The 27,933-nt window shown below is 43.6% G+C and overlaps 2 protein-coding genes across 2 annotated transcripts in view; both read right to left on the minus strand.

The window, feature by feature from the left end:
* The window catches only part of LOC143766490 (uncharacterized), a 491,244-nt gene that overhangs the window by 77,255 nt on the left and 386,056 nt on the right, over nucleotides 1–27,933 (minus strand). The gene's annotated exons all lie outside the window — the stretch shown is intronic.
* LOC143766507 (uncharacterized) lies at nucleotides 1,455–22,515 on the minus strand. Its single transcript, XM_077254249.1, has 6 exons — nucleotides 22,251–22,515; nucleotides 21,942–22,121; nucleotides 21,736–21,859; nucleotides 21,555–21,652; nucleotides 17,198–17,288; nucleotides 1,455–4,735 (listed from the first exon to the last, which is right to left on the minus strand). The coding sequence occupies exons 1-6, from the start codon at nucleotides 22,329–22,331 to the stop codon at nucleotides 3,237–3,239; spliced, it is 2,073 nt and encodes a 690-aa protein (XP_077110364.1). The 5' UTR covers nucleotides 22,332–22,515; the 3' UTR covers nucleotides 1,455–3,236.

Below are 27,933 nucleotides of genomic sequence, written 5' to 3' on the forward strand. Positions count from 1 at the left end.
ATCGCTAGAAGCTGAGTATATTAATAACCCCTCTGATAACTCTTTACATAATTGTCTTGGGAAAGGGAGGGAATACCTGATTAATTGACAGGAAAAAGCGCAGAGAATACTTTTTTTCTCTATGCAGACTTAGTTTGAATTAGGTAACCAATCGAGTAAATTTTTGGCATACATAGTCCAACAAAATCAAATGTCCCCATCAATTTTGGCCATTAATACAAGAGTGGGAAATCGGCTACTTAGATCAGATTGCAGGTAAATTTGAAGAATACTTTAGAGAGCTGTATAGCTCCCAATTAAATCATACTGAAGAAGTTTATGAATATTTAAACCAAATAGAATTTCCCAAACTTTCTTGTGAAATCCAGGCGTTCTTGGAAAGAGATATCACTTTGGAAAAAATTTGTGAAGCAGCCATGTCTCGCTCTAACCTGATGGCATGGCCATAGAATTATACAAAAGATATATAGATCAGATAGGCCCTGTTCTCCTGCAAACCTTCTACGATGGCACGGTAGTGGTAATTTCAAAGCCAGATAAACCAGCTGAAGAGTGTGGTTCTTATGGCCCCATATCCTTACTTAACACGGATTACAAAATACTTAAAAAACGTATAGCTAACAGATTGAAAACAGTAATATTAAGCATTATACATGAGGATCAATCCAGCTTCATGCCAGGAAGGTCCACCTCCTCAAATATGAGAAGAGTGCAGGTTGTGACGCAGATAGGTCACAAATATGGGGAACCCTGGGCGATAGCTTCTTTAGACACGGCAACGGCTTTCGATTCCTTGGAGTGGAAATTTTTTGCAGTGTGTGCTTCTGAAATTTGGTTTCTCTGACAAATTTTGCAAGTGGATTAAATTACTTTACTGCATGCCGAAAGCTAATATCCTTGTAAATGGAATACTGTCGGAGTACTTTCATCTAGGTAAAGGAACCAGCCAAGGCTGCCCTCTGTCCCTGATGATCTTTGCCCTAGCGATAGAGCCTATTGTGCTTAAGATTAGACAGGACCCTTTGGTGGAGGGTATAATATAAATTCCAGAATAGACAAAGTGGGATTATATGCGGATGACCTTGTACTTTTCCTAAATAGAGTGGAACAATCTCTCTCAAGAGGAATTGACCTCATTAACTGTTTTGGAGAATTGTCAGGTCTCAAAATGAATTGGAGCAAATCTGTGATCATGCCACTTATAGATAACATAGCTGAACCTGTGATGTTTGCAATTAAAGAACTTAGGAACAATGTATTTTCCTTAGGTGATATGATGAAAAAAAAGATTTGAGGTCTGGTCTCAGCCATCCCTATCGGTGGCGTGCAGAATTGGTTTAATCAAGATGATAATTCTTCCAAAGTGTTTATATGTACTGGAACCTTCATCAATTAAGGTCTCCAAAGGATTTTTTAGGAAATTGCATGGCATGATGGCGGCATTTATATGGGGTTCATCAAGGCCTAAATTAAGTATTGGATCCCTGCAGGGACCCAAAAATCAGGATGGATATGCAGTACCTGACCTATTTTTTTATTATCTAGCTGGTCAACAATGTTATTTAAAGCATTGGATAGTTGTTGACAAGCTATCTAGTGCAGAAGCGCATCTCATACACTTTTTGGGTGGACATGCACAATGGGCAATATTAGAGGATTCCTACAGACCATCACACGGTTTATTATTTGCACACAGTTTGGCATTACAGGTGTGGCGAGAAAGTAAGCTTATTATGAAATTCACTGATCAAGTAGGAGAAACTCAAATGGGATCATCCCGAATTTCCACACCTCAAAAATTTGCAAGACCCAAGTTTCTGGAAGCAGTACAGAATAGCAGCGCTTAATCAGGTTTTTGAAAATGAAATTTTATTATCATTTTAACAAATTCATATAAAGTTTGGAATCCCCCATAGTGATTTTTATAGATATTTGCAAATGAGACATGCCATAATGCACCAGTTTCCATATCCTAGGATGCTAATATCAAGATATCCTTTGATATGAGTGCTATCAACTTAAGGAGCCATGGGCGCAATATATACCGCTCTACTAAACTCCAGAATTGCCTCTACTCAACTTGCTGTAGAGAGTAAATGGCGGCAATTAATCCCCTTTATCACTGATGATCAGTGGAATGATGCTCTAGAGACAAATACGATGGTGTCGTCAGACGCAAATAATAAATTAATTCAACTATATATACTTCACCAATCCTACCTGACCCCGGGTAGACTACATGGATTTGGCAGACCGGTAACTGATGAATGTCATTGGTGCGGGGAATCGGGAGCAGATTTCTGGCATCTTATTTGGAATTGTGGGATAGTACGAAGATACTGGAGTGAAGAGATAACTACATTAGGACAGATATTTGGGATACCAATTGATGGTAGTCCAGAAATGATTATCTTGGGAATTGTAGATGAAGAATAGTGGGTGCATTATGACAGAGTATTTCTCCATGAAGTTCTATTTATGGCTAGAAAAGCAATAGCATTAAGGTTGATGGGGGGGGAAGCCTCCTATTATTAAACAGTGGAAAAAAAATTAGTGAATGATATAATACCATATGAGAATATATTATATAGATATAGAGGATGTCCCCAGAAATTCCATAAGATATGGGAGAGATGGTGTGATTCACCCTTAATGCACCTATCTCCTAATGCCATGACTTCATCTATCTCACGACACGAACCCTGATGTATATCCCTTCCAGTATATGAAAGTGATGGTATATGTAGACTTAAGGAGTGTGGTTTTTTTTATTATGACCCGAATTGGTACGAGTGAATTCTGATAAAGAACCTGTTAATTTGAGTGTGCAATGCTTTGTAATGGAAATTGTCTCAATATGCTATGTTCTATTCTGTTTGTTCGCTTTTCTTTATTTGTTTACTCTATTATTGAGAATGTGATGTTACATCCATGTTATTATGTAAGGTGACTGTATGGATCATTCTGACCTTACACTGCACTGTTATGTGTTTGTAACCTTATCCTGTGGAATCTTTCAATAAAAAGAATAAAAGAATAAAAAAAGAGTTAAATTCTGTATAAAACATCTCCCTGAATGGAAAAAGGCTTCTCCCCTGTGTGAGTTCGCTGGTGGATATCAAGATTTGCTTTCCGGCTAAAACATTTCCCATGTTCTGAACAGGAAAAAGGCTTCTCCTTGTGTGAGTTCTCTTATGTGTAGCAAGAGTTGATTTATCTACAAAACATTTCCTACTTTATAAACATGAAACAGGCTTCTCCCCTTTGTGAGTTATCTGATGTATGTTAAGACCTAATTTCTGTCTAAAACATTTCCCACATTCTGAACATGAAAATGTCTTCACTCCTGTGTGTGTTCGCTGGTGACTAACAAGATGTGATTTCCATAAAAAACATTTCCCACATTTTGAACATGAAAAAGGCTTCTCCCCAGCGTGAGTTCGCTGGTGACTAACAAGATTTGATTTCTGGTTAAAACATTTTCCACATTCTGAACATGAAAAAGGCTTCTCCCCTGTGTGAGTTCGCTGGTGACTAACAAGGTTTGATTTGTGGTTAAAACATTTCCCACATTCTGAGCACAAAAAAGGCTTCTCACCTGTGTGAGTTCTCTGATGTTTGATAAGACCTAATTTGTGTCTAAAACATTTCCCACATTCTGAACATGAAAAAGGCTTCTCCCCAGTGTGAGTTCGCTGGTGGCTAACAAGATCTGATTTCAGGTTAAAACATTTTCCACATTCTGAACATAAAAAAGGCTTCCCTCCTGTGTGAGTTCGCAGGTGACTAACAAGATTTGATTTCCATAAAAAACATTTCCCACATTCTGAGCATGAAAAAGGCTTCACCCCTGTGTGAGTTCTCTGGTGACTAACAAGATTTGATTTCCATAAAAAACATTTCCCACATTCTGAACATGAAAAAGGCTTCTCCCCAGTGTGAATTATCTGGTGACTAAGAAGATTTGACTTCTGGTTAAAACATTTCCCACATTCTGAACATGAAAAAGGCTTCTCCCCTGTGTGAGTTCTCTGATGTTTGATAAGACCTAATTTCTGTCTAAAACATTTCCCACATTCTGAACATGAAAATGTCTTCACCCCTGTGTGAGTTCTCTGGTGACTAACAAGATTGGATTTCTGGTTAAAACATTTTCCACATTCCGAACATGAAAAAGGCTTCTCCCCTGTGTGAGTTTGCTGGTGACGAACAAGATTTGAGTTGCGGCTAAAACATTTCCCACATTCTGAGCATGAAAAAGACTTCTCCCCTGTGTGAGTTATCTGATGTTTGGTAAGCCCTAATTTCTGTCTAAAACATTTCCCACATTCTGAACAGGAAAAAGGTTCCACCCCTGTGTGAGTTCGCTGATGATTAACAAGATCTGATGTGTGGTTAAACCACTTCCCACACTTAGAACAAGAAAATCTATTCTTTGCTGTGTGTTTTTTTTTACGTTTAAGAAAAGACTTTTCTAGGGGAAAACCATTTCCATATTCTGAATGAGGAAATTGCTTCTTTGCATTAGGAGCAATTAGTTTTTTAATGCTTATTTTGTGACTCTGATTTTGCTTAGTTGACGGTAATGAATCACGTGACAGATTTTTGCTATGAAGGGATGATGGTATTTTGGGAGTAATGGAATTCACTTCGACTGTGTCCTGTAGGATCTCAAGATCATCTGATTTAAAAATTGAAGATGTCAGCTGTCCCTCTGATCTCCTGGTACAGTCATCTGCCAAGAATAAAATGAATTATAATTTTTTTTATAAAATATCCGTGATCTTTTTATTGTTTAACATTTCTACTTAAACGGTCCATAAAAATAGCAAGTTATGTGAAAATATTGAATTATTTACCAAGTTCGCAGTCTAATAGAAAACCTCATAGGATGAACAAGTGGAGCGATATACAACTGTTTGTTCATTCTGCCTCCAAAACAAGGAATAAAAAGCCAACAATGTTATGTAGGCAAAAATAATACCAACAAAAGTTTCTTCTCAAAAGTCCCCACACAGGTCCATCATCTGCCAATGGAAATATCTTAAGGTACCGTCACACTAAACGATATCGCTAGCGATCCGTGACGTTGCAGCGTCCTGGCTAGCGATATCGTTTAGTTTGACACGCAGCAGCGATCAGGATCCTGCTGTGATATCGCTGGTCGTTGAACAAAGTTCAGAACTTTATTTGGTCGTCAGACCGGCGTGTATCATCGTGTTTGACACCAAAAGCAACGATACCAGCGATGTTTTACACTGGTAACCAGGGTAAACATCGGGTTACTAAGCGCAGGGCCGCGCTTAGTAACCCGATGTTTACCCTGGTTACCAGTGTAAAATGTAAAAAAAACAAACAGTACATACTCACCTTCGCATCCCCCGGCGTCCGCTTCCTGCATTGACTGAGCGCCGGCCTTTCACAAAATGTCAGCAGGGCCCCTGCAGCAGCACCGGACACCTGAAGCAGCACCGGACATGCTCAGCAGCGTGCCGCACATTGGAACACCCCTCCTCCCAGGCTACGCAGCCACCACCCCCGGTAGGCAATAAGACGCATGTATTACAAGAAGCACCACCATTTTATTTAAAAAAAAATTCTATTTTTCTCCTCAAAATTTGGGGTGTGTCTGGAGCGTCTTATAATCCGAAAAATACGGTAACTACCTTCCGTGATCTGCGTAAACGAGTGGTTAATTTATAGTGCCTGTAAGTCACTGACTCTGAGGGCTGATCTTAAGGCGACCAATATTACCATTGTAAGGGCTCATTTCCACATGCGAGTCACACGTCCGTATCTCGCATGTGGAAACCAAGCCCTGGTGCCGGCACTTTGGAGCGGAGCTGTGCAGCTCCATGTGTTCCTATGCGGCCGCACGCTCCGCTCCTCAGTGCCGGCTCCACAGCTTGGTTTCCACATGCGAGATACGGACGTGTGACTCGCATGTGGAAATGAGCCCTTAGGGTGAGTATCTTGAAAGGTAATTTGTCTATGGGCTCAAAGGGAGATCTCGTTAACGCCCCCAAGACCAGGTTTAGATCCCAAGGAGGCATTCTTGGGGCTGGTATCAGTACAGACCTATCACATTACATAATGTATCTAATTATTCACCTATCTGCCACTAATTTATAATTACTCTATATACTCGAGTATGAGCCGACCCGAGTATAAGCCGAGACCCCTAATTTTGCCACAAAGAACTGGGAAAACTTATTGAGTATAAGCATAGGGTGGGAAGAAATGCAACAGCTACTGGTAAATTTCAAAAATAAAAATAGATACCAATAAAAGTTAAATTAATTGAGACATCAGTAGGTTAAGTGTTTTTGAATATCCATTTTGAATCAGGAGCCCCATATAATGTTCCATAAAGTTCATGATGGGCCCCATAAGATGCTCCATACTAAAATATGCCCCATATAATGCTGCACAAAGGTTGATGGCCCCATAAGATGATCCATAGAATATTATGCCCCATATAATGCTGCACAAAGGTTGATGGCCCCATAAGATGCTCCACAGAATAATATGCCCTGTATGCTGCTGCTGTGATTAAAAAAAAAAATGACATACTCACCTCTCGTCGCTGGGAACCAGGTGCCTAAATGGCCTTTATTAGAATTTTTCATTTTAAGGATTGTCCTGAACTAGATCATGATTTTGCCCAAGTTCTACCTAACACTCTAGTTGTTACTGGTTTCCTGCTATGAAGCAGGGTAGAGACTAAGGCCAAGAAGAAGCCCTTTTGGATTAATAGCGACCTTTCACACTCCAGGCCATCAAATGCAGTTCAGACTCCTGAGGATGACAAACTGGGCCCTGCCTGAGGAGATCCAGGATATCTTGGAGGACAAAAGGATCCGACACAGAAATCACGCTCATCCACATGAACCATGGTCTCTTGATCCAAAAAGAAGCAATTAGCTTGCCCTCTCTTCCTGAATCTTCCTGAAGGAATCAACATTTAACAGGGGGGAAGGCATAGGCTAGGTTGAAGTTCTAGGGAATGTGTAATGCATCCACTGCATAGGTACTTTCCTTCGGATTCAGAGAGCACAAGCTTTCCATTTTTTTGTTTCGCTCGTTGGCGAATGTTACACCCGGTCCGGTTCCCGTACCTTCGCGGGGTCTCCCGCTATGTGCCGGCTCCACGATGTCCGGATGGGACCTCTGCTTCTCCTCCCTCCTGTGCTCCCTGGCGTGCAGCCAGCAGGTCCTCTCGTGCTGTGTGCTTAGGTCTTGTGCGCACTCGCTCCCGGTCTCTTAAAGAGACAGCGCACATTTTCCAAAAGGTGCTTCTGACCAATGGCGTGTGAATGACTGCTATTTCTAGTTCCTTCACCATAGGGAGGGTGCCGGAGCAACAAGTATCCTCAGTTGCTAACTTCCTGTTCCTGCTAGCATGTGTTTCTGTTCTGAAGTCTTTGTCAGTGCTTCGCTTACACTGTTTGTCTCCACAGACTATCTGCTACCTGTTACCTGGCTATAGTGGACGATCTCCAGCCTGCTTACTCTGGTTCCGTCTCGTCCCGCCATTCAGTCACCTGAACCTCAGGACAACGTCGGTAACACTGGAACCAGTCTCTACCCGTACCCCTGGTATCCACCGGTTAGCTCTACGTCACCTGCTAACCCTGTTTGTCCATCTGTCCCGCTGGGTCAGCTACCATGAGTCCGGGGTCTAACTGGAGGTAGTACCCGTGTCCCCCAGGTGTCCCATTCCGACCCTGTTAGAGGGGTCTTACTACGTGTGTCTGGGGCTCACGTAGTCATGCCCCCTTCGGAGCCCCCCGGACCATGGTCCAGAGGTTCCACGCTCTATTACAATAAAATGAATGTGAACTTACCATCTGTGCCTCCATTTCCATTCGTTACAGATTGCTCCGGCAATGGAACCCGCTGGATCCCAGGAACCATCGGCCATAGAGGTTACCCATCTGAGGAGTCAACAGGACAAGCTCACGATTTTTCTGCACAACTGGTGTACTCGCATGGAATCCCTGGTCTCTTTGCCTGCATCCGACTCTGCCACTGGCATCCAGGTATCTAGCTGCACAGTAAGTAGAGGTCCTCACTTGGCGGCTCCCACTCGCTTCCGTGGCCACCCCGTTTAGTGTCGGCTGGTTCATTAATCAGTGCACGCTGCACTTTGAACTCCTGGGGCATATGTTTGCTTCTGATCGGGCCAAGGTGGGCTTCATCATGTCTCACCTTGACGGAGAGGCTCTCGCCTGGCTGAATCTGCTGTGGGAGAGAATGGACCCTCTAGTAACTAATCTTCAGTCTTTTCTTGAGGTATTCCGCAGGATCTTTGATGAACCTGGTCGTGCTACGTTGACGACTTTTGCACTTCTTCGACTACGCCAGGAGGCTTTTACTGTGGCTCAGTATGCAGTGCGGTTCCGTACCCTCTTGTCTGAACTATCCTGGAACAATGAGGCCTTGGTGGCTATCTTCTGGGAAAGTCTTTATGGAACAATTAAGGATGAGCTGGTAGGACGGGACATGCCTACAACACTGGATGACCTATAATTTCCCTGGCAGTCTGGATTGACTTACGGTTTCAAGAACAATCCAGGGAGATCATATGTGGAAAAAGCTTCCTACCACCCTGTTGCTAGTACAGCGAGTTCCCCGACTTCGTTCACCTGACTGTGGCTATGGAAGTAGATCGGGTAAGCTTGGGTAATCGCCGCCAGGAGGCACATCGACAGGAGGAGAGCTGTTTAGGCAATTCCAAAGAAGTCGGGAAGATCCAGTGCCTAGGGTCTGTAGGAGAGGCAGCCCTTGGTAAGCATAATTTCTCTCCACCACTGCAAATAACAGTTTTCGTGGTCTTTGGCAAGGTAAAATTTTCTGAACTCTGTCACGTGGACTCTGGAGCTGCTGGAAATCTCATTCAGCAGGCGGTCGTGGATCGTTATCACATAGCAGTTCAATGCCTTCCAGAACCATTGCAGGTGACATCCATGGATGGCAAGCCCCTGTCCAAGTCCATTTTGTTCCAGACTGCCAGTGGAGCTCCGGGTAGGTTTAATGGATTCAGAAAGAATTTGCTTTATGTCCTGCCTGGTTCCCCTCACTCCTTGCTTTTAGGCCTACCCTGGCTTCGGACGCATGAACCAATCTTTAATTGGAAGACGGGAGAGGTTCTGCGCTGGGGTGACTCCTGCTTGGATAGATGTTTCATTCTGGTTCAACCTATTCATCCTCCAGTTCAGCCCACTGCTCTGCCGGGTCTACCCTCATCTTACTGGGCCTTTGCAGACGTCTTCGAGAAAAAGGAGGCAGAGAAATTACCTCCACACAGGTCGTATGATTGCCCAATTGATCTGCTCCCCGGAAAGTCCCCTCCTCGGGGGCAAATCTATCCTCTTTCTCAAACAGAGGCTCAGTCCATGTCGGACTACATTCAGGAGAACCTGGCCAGAGGATTTATCCAGAGGTCTTCCTCGCCAGCTGGAGCAGGATTCTTGTTCGTGAAGAAAAAAGATGGATCTCTTCAGCCCTGTATTGATTACAGAGGGCTGAACCAGATCACGGTAAAGAACAGGTATCCGTTGCCACTTATTTCAGAGTTGTTTGATTGTCTCAGGGGTTCTAAAATCTTCACCAAACTGGACCTCAGAGGGGCCTACAACCTTATACGTATTTGTAAAGGAGACGAGTGGAAAACCGCTTTTAACACCTGGGACGGACACTACGAATACCTGGTTATGCCGTTTGGTTTAAGTAATGCACCTGCAGTTTTTCAGGAATTCGTAAATGATATTTTCAGAGATCTGCTCTATTCATGTGTTGTTTACCTGGACGACATTCTGATCTTCTCTGCAGATTTAGCCTCCCACCGGAGACAAGTTCGTCTGGTCTTGCAAAGGCTCCGGGAGAACAGACTTTATGCTAAGTTTGAAAAATGTATTTTTGAACAATCCTCTCTGCCTTTCCTAACAATCCTCTCTGCCTTTCCTTGGTTATATTGTCTCGTCCACAGGATTAAAGATGGATCCGGAGAAAGTATCTGCCATCCTTAAGTGACCTCGCCCATCCGGTCTGAAATCCATGCAACGGTTCCTGGGGTTCGCCAACTATTACCATTTATTTATTAACCATCTTTCCACCCGTGTGGCACCCAGCTCGGTCTTGACCCAGAAAGGCGCAAATGCCAAGGATTGCACTTTTGAGGCAGAGGAGGCTTTGTTTCTCTTAAACAGACCTTCTCCTCTGTATCCGTTCTTCATCGATCGGATTCAGGGAAACAGTTCTTGCTAGAGATGGACGCTTCTTCCATAGGTGCTGAATAAACAGAAAAACAACGAAAAAACACATAGCTAAAACAGATGTAAATATGGAAGCCGAAAAGACTAGCCAGGAGTTGAAGCTATGAGAAAACCTAACAGGACTATAATACGGAACAAGTCGCTAATTGGAAGCAGCAAAAGAATGTGGGTTACACGGACCCAAAAACAACGACCAGTAGTTCCAAGTATGACAATGTATGTAAAATAAATAACTTTATTTCTTCACAAAATTCATATCAATTCCATAACATACATTATATAAATAAGGTGCAGGTGAGTATCAGGTGCTACAAGGTGTGCCAAAGCACCGCATGAACATAAAAACAAGCAGTTAAGGGGCGCACGGGACCCAGGACATATACACCCATCATAATCAAAACCTGTGCCGACAAGGGGTTAATGAATGAATACATGTATTGCACATAGTAGGCTATAAGAGCCCTTATTGGGACTTGACAGAACGTCCTCTTAGTGCAGATAGCGGTGATAGCTATCATATAAAGAAAGATCCATTCAAGGCACAGTTAATATGAGTATACTTTACCTCTAAGTAGAGAGCAGGGTGGGATGTCCACAGGGACCGTGCGTCCTCCCCGACGCACGTTTCGGTTTAACACCTTCCTCAGGGGAATGGATCTTTCTTTATATGATAGCTATCACCGCTATCTGCACTAAGAGGACGTTCTGTCAAGTCCCAATAAGGGCTCTTATAGCCTACTATGTGCAATACATGTATTCATTCATTAACCCCTTGTCGGCACAGGTTTTGATTATGATGGGTGTATATGTCCTGGGTCCCGTGCGCCCCTTAACTGCTTGTTTTTATGTTAATGCGGTGCTTTGGCACACCTTGTAGCACCTGATACTCACCTGCACCTTATTTATATAATGTATGTTATGGAATTGATATGAATTTTGTGAAGAAATAAAGTTATTTATTTTACATACATTGTCATACTTGGAACTACTGGTCGTTGTTTTTGGGTCCGTGTAACCCACATTCTTTTGCTGCTTCCATAGGTGCTGGTGCGGTTCTCACCCAGAAGTCATCCTCCGGTCGGATGGTCACCTGTGGTTTCTTCTCGAAGGTCTTTTCTACCTCAGAAAGGAACTATTCCATGGGAGATAGGGAATTATTGGCAATCAGGTTAGCCTTGCAAGAGTGGTGACATCTCCTCGAGGGAGCAGCCCATCAGGTTGTCATCTTCACTGATCATAAGAACCTCTCTTATCTCCAATCTGCACAAAGACTTAATCCTCGTCAGGCTCGCTGGGCCTTGTTTTTTTCCCCGATTTAATTTTGTTCTTCATTTCCATCCAGCTGATAAGAATGTTAAAGCTGATGCACTCTAGAGCGTTCCTGCCTCCCGATTTTGAGGAAGAATCGCAACACATCATTGAATCATCCAGGTTTGTGTCCGTAGCCGCAGTGAATTTTGCTCGACTTCCCCCAGGTAAAACTCTTGTATCCACTTCGGATCAGAGCCGTGTCCTCTGGTGGGGTCACTCTTCTAAGTTGACTGGCCATGTCGGTCTGAAAAAGACTCTGCAACTAATTTCCCGTTACTACTGGTGGCCCACCATGGGCAAAGATGTCCAGGAATATATTGCTGCCTGTCCTTCGTGTGCCCGCAACAAGACTGTTAATAAATGCCCAGAGGGCAGATGCTTACCTCTCTCTATTTCTTCACCTCCCTGGCAGCACATCGCGATGGACTTCATTACTGATCTTCCCGTCTCTTCTGGCTGTACTGTCATCTGGGTAGTGGTGGATCGTTTCTCGAAGATGGCTCACTTTGTTCCGTTACCCAATCTTCCATCTGCTCCTGAGCTTGCTGACCATTTCATACAGCATATCTTCCATCTTCATGGGTTTCCTCTCCACATCTCTGGGTCTTCTGGCGTCCCTGCAGCTGACAACCTTTACAGGGGAATTCTCAAAAGTATGGAGTGACACTAAGGCCACCTTGGAGAAAGTCTCACAACGTATGAAGAGGCATGCCGTGCTTTCCAGTGTGCTCATCATTGCGTGCGCAGCCCCTGAAGCATGTTCTGGTTCACTTAGCATGGCATGTTCCGGCAGCCCCGGCGTACGCAGACCAGGGACCTCTTGTCAGCAGGAGACTTTAACCAAGAGGTCTCTGCCTGCACCGATGCCCTGGCCAGTGGATGTATACCCCATCTGGAAGGCATCCCGTTTTTTTCTTCTTACTTCAATGGGATATCTATGTTAGTTTCCCCACAGCATTAAATAGGCTTATTATGGCCTTTCAGAAGGTTTTTTTTCCATTATCTGGTTTTCTGGGGATGCCCAGAACAGGGTTTTGTCTATTTCATGCAACTATTGTATGTATATGGGGTGTCATTTGAATATGATATTGTATACACTATAGTGTTATGGGACTACAAGTGATGTGTTTTGTCTTTTAAATGTTTTTATTGAGGGTTTGTCTACTAATAAACTTTGCATATATTTTTCTTCAATATCTTGGGTGTGCGCCTAATATGCATGGTTCTTTCCTCTTTTTTTATACATTGCTTTTATCCTGTGCATTGTGCAGCACCCCTATATATATGACTCCAGCTATTTTTACGCCCATTAGTGGTGCTCCCTGTTTCTCTTTATCCGGCATCCGGTCCCTGGACATGCTCCGGACCAAGGAATATCTTTAGAGTACCGCTCTTCCTTCGGCTACCTCAAGGACAGGAAATCAACTGTTGTCAAGGAGAGGTAATGCCCTTTTATTCAGTAGGTTTCCTGTCAGTTGATGGGCAGATACACTATCTCAGCTGGTGCTGTCAGGGGAGAGGTTCTATAGGCAAAAATAATATCAATAAAAATTTCTACACATCTGACAAAAAACAAGTCTCCACTAAGGTCCATCATGTCTCCAGGCAAAAACAGAGGTTTCCACATTATTAGTGGCTCAAAAGCTCCTGAATAGCAACCATAAACCAATCCAGCAATATCCGCTCTCCCAAAAGTCATATCTCCTCCTCACTTCTGAGCCTTGCAGTGCACCCACACCACATTTGGCATCCATATATTTGGAATTACTGTATTTTTCTCTTTGTGAGACGCACTTTATTTCCCCCAAATTTGGAGGGGAAATGGGGGTCGTCTTACAAAACGGATATACCACTTACCGTTACCCATATCTCCCAACTTTTGAAGATGGGAAAGAGGGACAAAGTTTGCGGCACGCAACGCGCGCCACGGCAAATTTTAGGCCACGCCTCTGACCACACCCATTCATAATTAGTCACACTCATATCCATGTCCCAACCACACCCATTTAGCACTGCTGATCACACTGTTTCATATACAATAATTATAAACAAAAAAATATGGCCACACAGTGCTCCATACTGTATAATGGCCACACATGATGCTCCATACTGTATGATGACCACACATGATGCTCCATACTGTATGATGACCACACATGATGCTCCATACTGTATAATGGCCACACATGATGCTCCATACTGTATAATGACCGCACATGATGCCCCATACTGTATAATAACTGCACATGATGCTCCATACTGTATAATGGCCACACATGATGCTCCATACTGTATAATGACCCCACATGATGCTCCATACTGTATATTGGCCGCACATGATGCTCCATACTGTAATGACCACACATGATGCTCCATACTGTATAATGGCCCCACATGATGCTCCATACTGTATAATGACCCCACATGATGCTCCATACTGTATATTGGCCGCACATGAAGCTCCATACTGTAATGACCACACATGATGCTCCATACTGTATAATGACCGAACATGATGCTCCATACTGTATATTGGCCGCACATGATACTTCATACCATATAATGGCCACACATAGCTACTGCTACACACGCGGCTGCGCTCCTTACACCTCATACACACACGGCTCTGCTCCGTACACCTCGTACACATTTAGCTCCGCTCCATACACCTCGTACACACACGGCTCTGCTCCATACACCTCGTACACACACGGCTCCACTCCATACACCTCGTACACACGGCTCTGCTCCGTACACCTCATACACACACGGCTCCGCTCCATACACCTCATACACACACGGCTCTGCTCCATACACCTCATACACACACGGCTCTGCTCCATACACCTCGTACACACACGGCTCTGCTCCATACACCTCGTACACACACGGCTCCGCTCCATACACCTCGTACACACACGGCTCCGCTCCATACACCTCGGACACACGGCTCCGCTCCATACACCTCGCACACATACGGCTCTGCTACATCAACACTGTCCACCTCCTGACCCCACACAAGGCATTACTTACCTTATCCTGCGGCTGCAGCACCATCCATGTGGCAAGTTGGCAACCAGCACAGGCAGCCGAGTCCTGCAAGCCACGGAGGTCCCGATCATCTGACTCCTCCCCTCCTGTGACCTCATCACAGGTCCTGTGCACAGAAAGCAGGCAGCCATACGGAAGGGTAAGGGCCCGGGGCATGGCTTAACACAAGGGGCGTGTCGGTTGAATCTCCTGCTGTCTGCGGGATCTGAGCGTCCCGTGCTGGACAGCAGGGCAAAGGCTCAAAACCGGGACAGTCCCGCACAATGAGGGACGGTTGGGAGCTATGCCGTTACCATTTCAGGCTGGGATGAGGGGGTGTCTTCCGCCACTGCTGCTGCTCAGGTTGTCCGCTGCTGCCCAGGGTGATGCTGGAGTCTCCGCTGCTGCAGGGGGCTCTACTGACATTTTGTGAAAAGGCCAGAGCCCCCCAGCAGTTCGTCCATGCTTTCCTGTGTGACGGACTCTGGGAAAATGGCCGCCAGGATCTCGGGAGATGAGATTTTAGTGCTGACATCTCATCTCTCGAGATCTTGGTCCTAAGATCTCCATCTGCACATGTGCCGCCTCCCAGCGGCCATTTTCCCGAAGTCCACCACACTGGAAAGCATGGACAAACTGCCGGGGAGCTCTGGCCTTTCACAAAATGTCGGCAGAGCCCCCCACAGCACCGGAGACTCCCCCACAGCACCGGAGACCCCCTTGCAGCACTGAAGACACCCCTGCAGTACAGAAGACACCCCTGCAGCACAGGAGCCCCCCTGCAGCACAGGACACCTGCATACCCCCTCATCCCAGCCTGCCACCTCCAGCAGCGACCCTGGGACCCCGCTTCACCGCAGCCACCACCCCCCGGTAAGCAATAAGACGCATGGATTATAAGAAGCACCACCAATTTATTAAAAAAAAGTTTTTTCTCTATTTTTCTACTCAAAATTTGGGGTGCGTCTTATAATCCACAGCGTGTTACAAAGCGAAGAATACGGTACTATAGTGAGAAGGACTCACTTAATTTACGGTGTAGGCATCTCCTGTAGCACAATCTGGGTACTATGTGGTGGGTAATAAAATGGTATATTTGCATTTTGCATTTTCTCTGTTCTCTTGGTTCTGACCCAGCTATATGACTATTCTTGCCATCTCACACCACAGAACAGCAGGTAACACCATGACATAAGCCTAGGGGTCTCTGTGTAAGTCCAGATCCATGTAGAGGGATTAAAGGATGATGAGCAAGGAAATCCTTGTGATCTGGAAAAATGGAGTAGATAGTGCCAAGCATGTTGGTGTTAAACATCTTTTGAGGTGCCACGTGACCACAAACAGTGCCCCAATACATTGTTTCTGAACACTATTCCAGGTAGATCTGCATTCAAATAGCTACATGGCTCTCCTTACCTGCTTAAACTGCCATGTGCCCAGACTGTACTGTACAACCTTAGAGAATTTGGAAAAACATTTGTAAGGTCCATTTGTTTTCTATTATTCTTTGTGAAAAAATTCCAAAGTTATCGTCACATAAAGTGACACACGTCAGATTTGAAAAATGAGTCCTGATTAGGAACACAAAACTGGCTGTGATTAAATCAGAGGATTTTGGGCACTAACTACTGTAGTCAAAAACTGACTATATACAATAACACATCTACTTAAATTATCAATCTCAACAGTCTTCATCATTAACAAATGAGTAGCCAGTAGTGAAACCTCTCTGAGGTAATTAGAATATGGGATTTGGTGGCTCTGGGCAATTAAACTATCGTAAGGGCCAATATTTTCTGACAGATGAGCTTCAAGACATTCGAAGAGAACTTTTTATAATACTGTAGAGCTGAGGAGTCCTAAATGTAGATCTCGGGCATTTGGAAGATGGAGACCTTTTTTTAAAGACTACCAGAGAGTTACAGATTCACATAAGTGAGGCAGCCTGATCCCACATCATCAATCATACCATACAGAATGAACCTGTAAAATGCAAAAAAAAACCCACCCAGAATAATGTTTTGGGGAGAGCTCCAACACTAAACCGCAGTTGCACTTATTTATGGTGGACCTTTGGAGCTACTGTGTGTCAGTTTTAAAACACATTGAAAAGTCAGGATAAAGGGAAACTTTGTTGTCATTGTACAGAAATTCACACTTAGCCCTCACTGGACATTCAATCATAAAACTGAAGATTGGCTAGAAAGGGATCTAGGAAGCCAACAGCATCATTGCCCTCCGCTTTCTATTGCAAGCCCATCATAATATTTTTCTTCAAGTGATTTTCTAACTTGTTAGCACATTCTATGTACGCTGTCATTTGGCTTAGCAGTTTACAGATCTGGGCATGTAATGGTCAGCGTCTTTTTATTTCAGTTGGATCTACCAGGTTGTAAGTTCTTAAGGAAAGGGCATTCAATACCCAAAGTAATGTGAACAGTTTTGGGTGGTTGACTATGCCGTGGTCTAGAAGGAAAATGGCGACTCTGGAGCGGCTACACTACACCACTGATAAAGCAGCCACAGCCGGTGACTGAGAAGAATCTGTGACTTCTCTGCATTTAGTGGTCACTACTCACCTGTGTAGTCATATGTAGGAATCTCCTCTTTACACCGCTCATCACCCCTCACATATGTCTCTGTAGTATTAATATGGGTCAGATCTTCACCCTGAAACAAATATTGTAAAAGTCACAGACAGATGGAAAAGTCACATCTATGATCAGCTCTAATCCTGCCATCTCCACCGTTCTCATTACACTGGTCAACACGAAAAAAAATCAGCAAAGGTAACATGTCTGTTTTATGGAGTTTGATGTGCTGATTCCAAAAATATGCTTAGTTTTGCTCTATCGCAAAGTTTCTGAGATAGAAGTATTTTTGTTATTATGTTATTTCTGCATTTTCAGTGTATGTGTTTTTTCTATGTTAGGCTTCTTTCACACTAGCGTCGGGCTCGGCCCGTCGCGGTGCGTCGGGCCGACGTTCCCGACGCTAGCGTTGTCTCCGCCGCACAACGGGGGCAGCGGATGCATTTTTCCAGCGCATCCGCTGCCCCATTGTGAGGTGCAGGGAAGCGCGGGGAGGTGGGGGCGGAGTTCCGGCCGCGCATGCGCGGTCGGAAAAAGCGGACCGTCGTGAGCAAAAAACGTTACATGTAGCGTTTTTTGCTCCCGACGGTCCGCCACTGCACGACGCATCCGTCGCACGACGGGTGCGACGTGTGGCAATCCGTCACAATGCGTCGCTTAATGTTAATCAATGGCGAAAAAACGCATCCTGCAAACACTTTTGCAGGATGCGTTTTTTCGGCAAAACGACGCATTGTGACGGAATGCAGTTAACGCTAGTGTGAAAGTAGCCTTATTCCCATTTCTTTGCTTGTCTTACTTAATTGTGAATTTTCTTACAGGTACATCATCAGTAAAGGTTTTAGTAAGTTTTATGGGAAGGAGTATTGACAGTGCAGTCAACCAATGACTGCTTCTCGGAAAGTCACATGTTATGGGGAAAAGCTAACTGTTATGAGGTGGTAAGATTTGAGTCAGTTAGAAAAGGGAAGGCAGCCGCCATTGTGAGAGGATTTTCACTGCATTTCTGGGAGGGCAATTCACCTCAGAAGGAAGAAAACGCCACAGCCACTGAGCTTTAACTGAGTGAGGGTCTCCACAGAGAGAGAACCTGAAAGCAGCCAATATCATACTGAGAAACTGCCTGTCTGCAAATGTTCATCTGTAAGGAATAGGCTGACCCATTTACCTCACAACTGTATATAGTTATCTACCAGATTACCTCCAGTAAAGTCAGCTCTAAATACAAGCTGCCTCTGTCATCTCTGGGGAAATATCTACCTACAGCTCTGGCAAAAAGTAAGAGACCACTGCAAAATTTTCAGTTTGATTTTTCTCTCTATAGGTATATTTTTGAGTAAAATATAAGTTGCTCTTTTATTCTATAAGCTACTGACAACATGTCTCCAAAGATCCAAGCAATAAATTTTGTATTTATTTTCTGAAAATGAGAAATTGTCAAAATAATATAAAACAAAAATGCATTGCTTGTAGACCTCAAATAATGCAAAAAAAAAAAACCAAGTTCATATCATTCAATCATTTAGAAACAGCATTCTAATGTTTTAACTCAAGAAGAGTTCAGAAATCAATATTTTGTGGAATAACCATGATTTTTAATCACAGCTTTCATGCGCCTTGGCATGCTTTCCACCAGTCTTTCACCCTGCTTTTGGGTGACCTTATGCCACTCCTGGTACAAAAATGTAAGCAGTTCTTCTTTGTTTGATGGCTTGTGACTATCCATCTTCCTCTTGATTACATTCCAGAGGTTTTCTCAAACAAAGAAGAACTGCTTACAATTTTGTACCAGGAGTGGCATAAGGTCACCCAAAAGCAGGGTGAAAGACTGGTGGAAAACATGCCAAGGCGCATGAAAGCTGTGATTAAAAATCATTGTTATTCTACAAAATATTGATTTCTGAACCCTTCCTGAGTTAAAATATTAACATTGTTGTTTCTAAATGATTATGAACTTGTCTTTTTTGCATTATTTGAGGTCTGCAAGCAATGCATTTTTTTGTTATTTTGACCATTTCTGATTTTCAGAAAATAAATACAAAATGTATTGCTTGGAACTTCAGAGACAAGTCAGTAGGTTATAGAATTAAAAAAAAATTACATTTTACTCAGAAATATACCTATAAAGAGAAAAATCAGACAAACTGAACATTTTGCAGTGGTCTATTAATTTTTTGACAGAGCTGTATAGTAGGTCGGCTCATCGCATTTTTTTTTTAGTTTGTCACCACCATTGAACTGAACTTACTCTACTGTTTGATCTGATTTAAAGGAGAAAAATGCCCTGACATCTGAACAGATTCTGCTATGTGTGTGGTTCTTTCTTTATTACCAAAAAGAACAAGTACGTTCAATCACTCATGATATTAAAAAGATATACCGGATGTACTTTCAGTGTCCACTCGGTGATCAAATCAAAAGCTGGGCCCCTCATGTGATATGCTCAAGGTGTTCAAATGGTCTTCGTGACTGGTTGAATATGAGGAAAGTGACAATGCCATTTGCTCTTCCCATGATTTGGAGAGAACACAAAAATCATAGTGATGACTGCTACTTTTGTTTTGTCAAACTGAAGGGCTTTTCTAAAAAGAACAAACATAAGATTAATTACCCTGAACTTCAATCTGCGATTAGGCCAGTTCCACATGATGGTACCTTGCCAGTTCCTGTACCACCTTTGTCTGGATTGGATGAAAATGAAATAGAATATGAAGACTATGAAGCTGAAGCTACTGGAGAAGACATGGAGACCTCAAGTCAAGATGAATTTGTACCTGATGGAGCAGCCGAGCAGCCAGAACGCTGTACTCAACATGAATTAAATGATCTCATCAGAGACCTTTCATTGTCAAAAGATAAAGTTGAACTTCTTCCATCTAGGTTGAAACAGAAGAATCTTCTTCATGATGATGTCAAAGTGTGTTATTACCAAAACAGAAGTAACTTTTTAACACAATTTTTCACAGTTGACGGACCAATGGTGTGCTGTAACAATGTGAATGGCCTCTTTGAAGAACTGAATCAAGAGAATTTTGTTACAGATTTGCGATTGTTTATTGACTCATCCCAGAGAAGTTTGAAAGCAGTGTTGCTTCACAATGGAAATATGAAACCATCAATCCCTATTGCCCACTCATGTCATCTAAAAGAAAGTTATGAAAATCTGTCAGTTGTTTTGGATGCTATACAGTATAAGCATCACCAATGGAATATCTCGCGAGATTTGAAAGGGATTGGTCTGCTAATGGGAATGCAAGGAGGTTTCACAAAGTATTGTTGTTTCTTGTGTTTATGGGACAGTAGAAATACAGTAGAGCATTATGTTCGTCGTGATTGGGAACAGAGAAACATCTATGCTCCAGGTACAGACAATGTTCAGCATAATCCTTTAGTTGCTCCAACAAAATATTTCTTCCCCCACTACATAAGTTGAGATTGATTAAAAGCTTTGTGAAAGCCATGGCAAAGACAAATTCACAAACGTTCCAGTACATTTCACAGAAATACTCCAGCATTTCACCAGCTAAACTGAAGGAAGGGGTATTTGTTGGTCCTCAGATCAGAGAGCTTATGAGAGATGATGTGTTTTTTTACGGAACTCTAAATGATAAGGAATTGAGATCTTGGAAAAGCTTCAAGTGGATCTGTGAAAACTTGTTAGGAAAACAAAAATCTCCAGAATATGTTGAAGGTGTTGAGGAACTGCTAAATGCATACCAGTGTCTTGGATGTCGCATGCCTCTGACAATGCACTTTTTGCTTTCACATTCAGATTTCTTCCCTCATTATCTTGGGGATGTAAGCGATGAACAAGCGGTTTCACCAGGACATTAAAGTAATAGAACACCTTTACCAGGGTTTTGGGAATGACTCAATGGTGGCAGATTACTCTTGGATGTTATATAGGGACAACCCTGAAAAATCGTATCAACAGTCTAATGTCAAGTACTTTTAACTTCTGCTCATATTTTGGTTTCTATTTTGCATATGAAATTATTTTGGTTCAATAAGAACTGTTTTGTAATGTGAAGCATTTTTTTCTGATATGTAGATTACTGTTTTCTTAATGTTGCCGGTATATTTCCTATACCTTATAATAATGACGCTGCTCCATGGAAACTATACGTGCTACAGAAAAACTATACACATTTTTAAAATCAGGACAGAAAGATGATTCAGAAAAGTACAATGTCACTGCGATAATTACAAAGAATATTTTTTTGCTGACCTGTGTTACACAAGTATAAAACATGTAATACTGGTGGATAAAACAAGACTGAGCACAAGACCTTCACAGCCATCTACACATCATAGGGGAGATCTCCTGACACCTCTCTCCATCTACCTGATGATCCTGAGGAACATTGGGATCTTCTTGTTTACAGTCCTGTGGAAGAAGAGAATGGGGACATCTCTCTGGTGTTGTCCTCTTACTGGATAGATCTGGAGGAAACACATACAGGAACTGAATTCATTATTTACATACAGATAATTATAGGCCGTGTGTATTTAGTCCTGTCTATTACCTGGTGATGTGAGGGGCTGGGGAACCTCCATCATGACGTCCTTATACAGATCTTTGTGTCCTTCTAAATACTCCCACTCCTCCATGGAGAAATAGACGGCAACATCCTGACACCTTATAGGAACCTGACACACACAATGATACCGTCATCCCCCGATCCCTTCACAGTGTTACTGTATAATGTCCCAGCATTCCCAGCAGTGTCACCTCTCCAGTCAGCAGCTCAATCATTTTGTACATTAGTTCTAGGATCTTCTGGTCATTGATGTCCTCATGTATCAGCGGGTGAGGTGGAGGCCCCGTGATTGGGCTCAGGGGTCTTCCCCATCCCTCAGACACAGGGTCCTGACAGCGCTCACTAGAGGTCTTCTTCACTACTGTGTAATCCTGGTTATGGAGAGACACATTAATAAATCTCACTACCGACATTTCCAGAGTCCTCACCTCTCCAGTTCTGTCCATCTGTTATTCCCATAGATAAGAATGATGTAATGTGACGTCATCAGAATCTCTCACCTCTCCAGTAAGCCGGAAGAGGATCTCTAGGGTGAGGTGTAATATCCTCTCCGCCATCTTGTCTCTGTCCATATCCATCATTGATGGGTAAATCAGGAAAATTCTCTTATATAGAAGATCTTCACTGAGAGGATCCGATATTGTAGAGACCTGAATGAGAAGATGAGTCGATGTTTCCAGGATTTTTCTTGTGGGAATTGGCTGCGATATCGCCTGTGCAATATATTTCTAGTATTAATGCGCCAGTAATGGGGAATCTCCAGTACCTACCTCCACCCGTAGAGCCGCACTCCACATATATGGCTGCTCTGTGCGCACAGGACCTGTGATGTGGTCACAGGAGGGGAGGAGTCAGGGGTCACATGATCAGGGGCCTCAGTGTATTCAGCTCGTCTGCTGGTGCTGCTCCTTTAAGAACAGGTAACGTTGCAAAAAGTAGAACAATTCCCCCATTAAGTGATTGGATCCCCCCAGATCTTTCATAGATCTTAGTGATAATACAGACGGGAGATTCCAAGAGCGCTAGATTCAGGGGTAATCCTAGTGCTGACTGAGCCGTGCGCCTCCATCTAAGAGAGCGGCCACAACCCCAGACGATGCAGCGGCCGGAGCAATGTTATTGATGGAGGGAATTTCTGAGAGCAGCAAATTAATAAGAATGTTTTACCGGAACCTCCTGGGGCATCAAGAAAACTGTCTCCTATTCCCACCTGGAATCTGAGCCATAATTGCCAAATAACTGAACTCCTCGTGTTCTCTCCCTCTACTAACCTACCTTTGCCTGACATTGCCATCTCCGTGTGCGGTTCCACCATTACTCCAAAGCAACATGCCCGCTGCCCTGGGGTCATCTTTGATTCATTCACCCTCCCCCCCCCCCACATCCGATCACTGGCTCGCTCTTCTTATCTGCATCTCAAAAACATTTCTAGAATTCGCCATTTTCTTACTTTCGATTCTGCAAAAACTCTTACTGTTTCACTTATTCATTCTCGTCTGGACTATTGTAACGCTCTACTAATCAGCCTCCCTCTTACCAAACTCTCCCCTCTCCAATCTGTACTGAATGCTGCTGCCAGGATCATATTCCTCACCAACCGTTACACCGATGCCTCTACCTTGTGCCAGTCATTACACTGGCTACCCATCCACTCCAGAAGGAGGCCTCCCGAGGAAGCGAATTACAGCGAAACGTACATCGGGGCTATATACCTGGCGGGTACCATTCCTATATGGGTAAGCACCTTATATAGTATAGATCTCAAGCACTTGGCACTTTACTTTGGGGTAGTAGCACATGGGTCTCCTGGTAGCCTATTACACGCATTTTTGCTCATTTTTTGTGATACTGGGTTTCCCTGTGCTCTGCTAGGTGGACACTTGTCTATATGAGATGTGTGTGTCAGACCTTCTCAGTGAGGTCTGACATTTCTCTGATCTATACCTCTATTGGATCGCTTAAATCATTTTATGGTATCGCCTTGGTTGTTTATTCTGTCATCACCAATTTTCCACCATTCTACTGTGTTTTTATGATGTTTTGTATCTATCAATAAAATTACATGTATTTTTCACTATATTATGTGTAGTGTTATATATTCTTTGGGGCGTCATACTCCGGTGTTCTCTATAGGTTCTAATGTCTATTGTCTGTACAAGTCCCCTCTATAATTTGTAAAGCGCTGCAGAATATGTTTGCGCTATATAAATAAAAATTATTATTATTATTAAATCCCCCGATCTGTGGTCATCAACCAGAAGAGACTTATTTACTGGGACAAATCCTCTCATCTTTCCCAAATCCTGGCTTTTCTCTCCCAGAATATCTCTGCCCATAACACAAAGGCTGGTGGAGCTGGTGCCGGTGACCTGATGCTATTAGAGGGTTACTACCAGGTACGGACTGGGGTTGAAATTCAGCCCTGGCATTTGAAATCACACAGGCCCAGGCGGTACCCGTCCCCAAGCACCAGATAGGATATATTACTAATATTACCCTGGATGGAGGAATGCAAGATTTACCACCAGACCAATATTTCTAATGATTCCTGAGGCCTGCTGGGGTAAGTGACGCAGTCAGCGACTTTGTGCTCCATCACAACTCTTAACAGTATGGGAGTCTTGAGAACACCAATTCTGTCAACAATGAAGCAGACAAAGTGGCCCACGACCAGACAGGCCTTTCTGGCATTTGCCAGAATAGCCAGATGGCCAGTCCGGCCCTGGATACTACTGATACATTTGCTCCTTTCTTCTAGAGTCAGGAGGACTGTGGTGGATCTGTCAGCAGTGACATTTATGTCTAAGTCCGGATTACCTCTACAGGAGGTATGAATATCTCCTCTAGGATATTCTGTGTATTTGTCCCACAGAGCCCGGGGATTGGAAGGTGCACAGGTTGTAGGTATTATAGGGAGCAGGTTTAGAAGATGAGATGGAAAGCGAGTGATGGACGCCTCCTACAATGTCATGTCCCAGTGTGGACCATCTTCCATCAGACCACGCTTTTGGCATGGCCTCCCTGTAAGTGTTTGTTGGTTCGGCTGTATGTACAGAAGACGCTCGCTCTCCACCTTGGCATACAGATCTACTACACACTGATGAGAAAGTTGCCTCCATTGTTATATGATCCTTATTTGGTAGGTGTAGAAGTCCATAGCTGATATGTTTATTGGTTGGTTTATTGGTCGGCCTCGCAGTGTTGGGATCAGTCTGTGTTAGATTATAGTGATCGCCATCTTGGCCATTCCACAGTATTATAGGATATTGCAGAGCATCATATGATCTATGTGTGTCTGTAATAAGCTGAACATGTTCTCTCCGTCGCTGAATAATTATATCTCGGCTTAGAAAGTCCCGTCCAACCATTACAATAGCTACTTCATTAACACCAGGAGAAGTAAATCTCCTTTTGTGTCTTGTCTGCTCTTATTACACCCTGATATTCCGCACTTGGCATTCTTTCTAAGGTTGTACTATAAAGGTTTACTAACTGATTGTGTTGATGGGAAAATCTTTGCAAATTCAAAACAATGTCTTTTTGTGTCTCAGGTATAACTTCACAGTGTGGATCAGCTTGTGTCTGTTCATCTCCCAAACAGTAAATTTGTAAAAATGTTGGGTCTTGATTTGCTACAGGAAGCATCAAACCTATTTTGTGATATATTTGTCCCAGTCAGACTTTTCTAGTTGTCCATAGCAAACAATCAGAGCTCAATTTTCACTTTATCACAGTAGTTTCAATGCTGAAAGTTGCACTCTGTTGCTATAGGTAACCAGAACGATCTTACTTTGAGGCAATTTTCATTAATGAGACCCCAGTTACTTCTGCCGTTGCCATAATTGCAGATTTTAGAGCGACTTATCAGGTTGCCCAACCTTAGTGACGATATGGTTGCTTCCCCTTTAAGAGCGACTCTTTAGGTGCTGTCTCTCTAAATCTTTAGGACCTTTTGGGCAACAACTGTCATTTTGCATTTGACACATAGACACCCATTTTCTCCTTCATTTCTATAGACTCTTAATTCTAAGGTCCAAATATAATGAAGGGGGGATATTTTGAGTTTTAATGTTCGCAGTATTTTTAGTCTGGTGTTAAATACGGGCCGTGCAAAATTTCACTCAAACCAAATGAAAAATTTGATTTTGTATTGCACGGGCTACCACACACAGAGTTTCTGCTTTATAAATATAGCTGTTAAAAAGTAAGCTAAATACTGTAAAATGATAAATCTCCCCATATGTTTCCCTTATTATCTCCAGTAATTGTATTATTACACAGGATTTTTATGATGTTACATCGGCTCATCTTCTCATTCAGGTCTCTACAATATCGGATCCTCTCGGTGAAGATCTTCTATATAAGAGAATTTTTCTTATTTACCCATCAAGGATGGAAATGGACAGAGACAAGATGGCGGAGAGGATATTACACCTCACCCTAGAGATCCTCTTCCGGCTTACTGGAGAGGTGAGAGATTCTGATGACGTCACATTACATCATTCTTATCTATGGGAATAACAGATGGACAGAACTGGAGAGGTGAGGACTCTGGAAATGTCTGTAGTGAGATTTATTAATGTGTCTCTCCATAACCAGGATTACATAGTGGTGAAGAAGACCTCTAGTGAGCGCTGTCAGGACCGTGTGTCTGAGGGATGGGAAAGACCCCTGAGCCCAATCACCGGGCCTCCACCTCACCCCCTGATACATGAGAACATCAATGACCAGAAGATCCTAGAACTCACCTACAAGATGATTGAGCTGCTGACTGGAGAGGTGACACTGCTGGGAATGCTGGGACATTATACAGTAACGCTATGAAGGGATCGGGGGATGACGGTATCATTGTATGTGTCAGGTTCTTGTAAGGTGTCAGGATGTTGCCGTCTATTTCTCCATGGAGGAGTGGGAATATTTAGAAGGACACAAAGATGTGTACAAGGATGTCGTGATGGAGGTTCCCCAGCCCCTCACATCACCAGGTAATAGACAGGACTAAATACACACAGCCTATAATTATCTGTATGTGAAGAATGAATTCAGTCCCTGTATGTGTTTCCTCCAGATCTATCCAGTAAGATGACAACACCAGAGAGATGTCCCCGTCCTCTTCTTCCACAGGACTGTAAACAAGAAGATCCCAATGTTCCTCAGGATCATCAGCTAGATGGAGAGAAGGTGTCATGAGTAGTGTTGAGCGATACCGTCCGATACTTGAAAGTATCGGTATCGGAAAGTATCGGCCGACACCGGCAAAGTATCGGATCTAATCCGATACCGATACCCGATACCAATACAAGTCAATGGGTCTCATGTATCGGACGGTATTCCTGATGGTTCCCAGGGTCTGAAGGAGAGGAAACTCTCCTTCAGGCCCTGGGAACCATATTAATGTGTAAAATAAAGAATTAAAATAAAAAATATTGCTATACTCACCTCTCCGACGCAGCCTGGACTTCAGCGAGGGAACCGGCAGCGTTGTTTGCTTAAAATTCGCGCTTTAACTTCCTTACTTGAAGTCCCGGCTTGTGATTGGTCGCGCGCCACCCATGTGACCGCGACGCGACCAATCACAGCAAGCCGTGACGTAATTTTAGGTCCTTCAGGATTTTAAAATTACGTTTCGGCGTTGTGATTGGTTGCGTCGCGGTCACATGGGCGACGCGACCAATCACAAGCCGTGACGTCACGGGAGGCAGGAGACGCGCGCATTTTAAAATGCGCGCGTGTCCTGCCTCCCGTGACGTCACGGCTTGTGATTGGTCGCGTCGCCCATGTGACCGCGACGCAACCAATCACAACGCCGGAACGTAATTTTAAAATCCTGAAGGACCTAAAATTACGTCACGGCTTGCTGTGATTGGTCGCGTTGCGGTCACATGGGCGACGCGACCAATCACAAGCCGTGACGTCACGGGAGGCAGGACACGCGCGCATTTTAAAATGCGCGCGTCTCCTGCCTCCCGTGACGTCACGGCTTGTGATTGGTCGCGTCGCCCATGTGACCGCGACGCAACTAATCACAACGCCGGAACGTAATTTTAAAATCCTGAAGGACCTAAAATTACGTCACGGCTTGCTGTGATTGGTCGCGTCGCGGTCACATGGGCGGCGCGCGACCAATCACAAGCCGGGACTTCAAGTAAGGAAGTTAAAGCGCGAATTTTAAGCAAACAACGC

Source organism: Ranitomeya variabilis, chromosome 4, assembly GCF_051348905.1.
Source record: "Ranitomeya variabilis isolate aRanVar5 chromosome 4, aRanVar5.hap1, whole genome shotgun sequence".
Taxonomy (NCBI): Eukaryota; Metazoa; Chordata; class Amphibia; order Anura; family Dendrobatidae; genus Ranitomeya; species Ranitomeya variabilis.

Bases quoted from the DNA above. Each gene is read 5' to 3' on its own strand.
- LOC143766507 (XM_077254249.1), bottom strand. From the start codon at position 22,331: ATGATGGATATGGACAGAGACAAGATGGCGGAGAGGATATTACACCTC. The intron at 21,653-21,735 runs GTAATAGACAGG...TGTTTCCTCCAG, and splicing joins CCAGCCCCTCACATCACCAG to ATCTATCCAGTAAGAGGACA. The intron at 17,289-21,554 runs GTAGATGGAGAG...TATTTGTTTCAG, and splicing joins ATGTTCCTCAGGATCATCAG to GGTGAAGATCTGACCCATAT.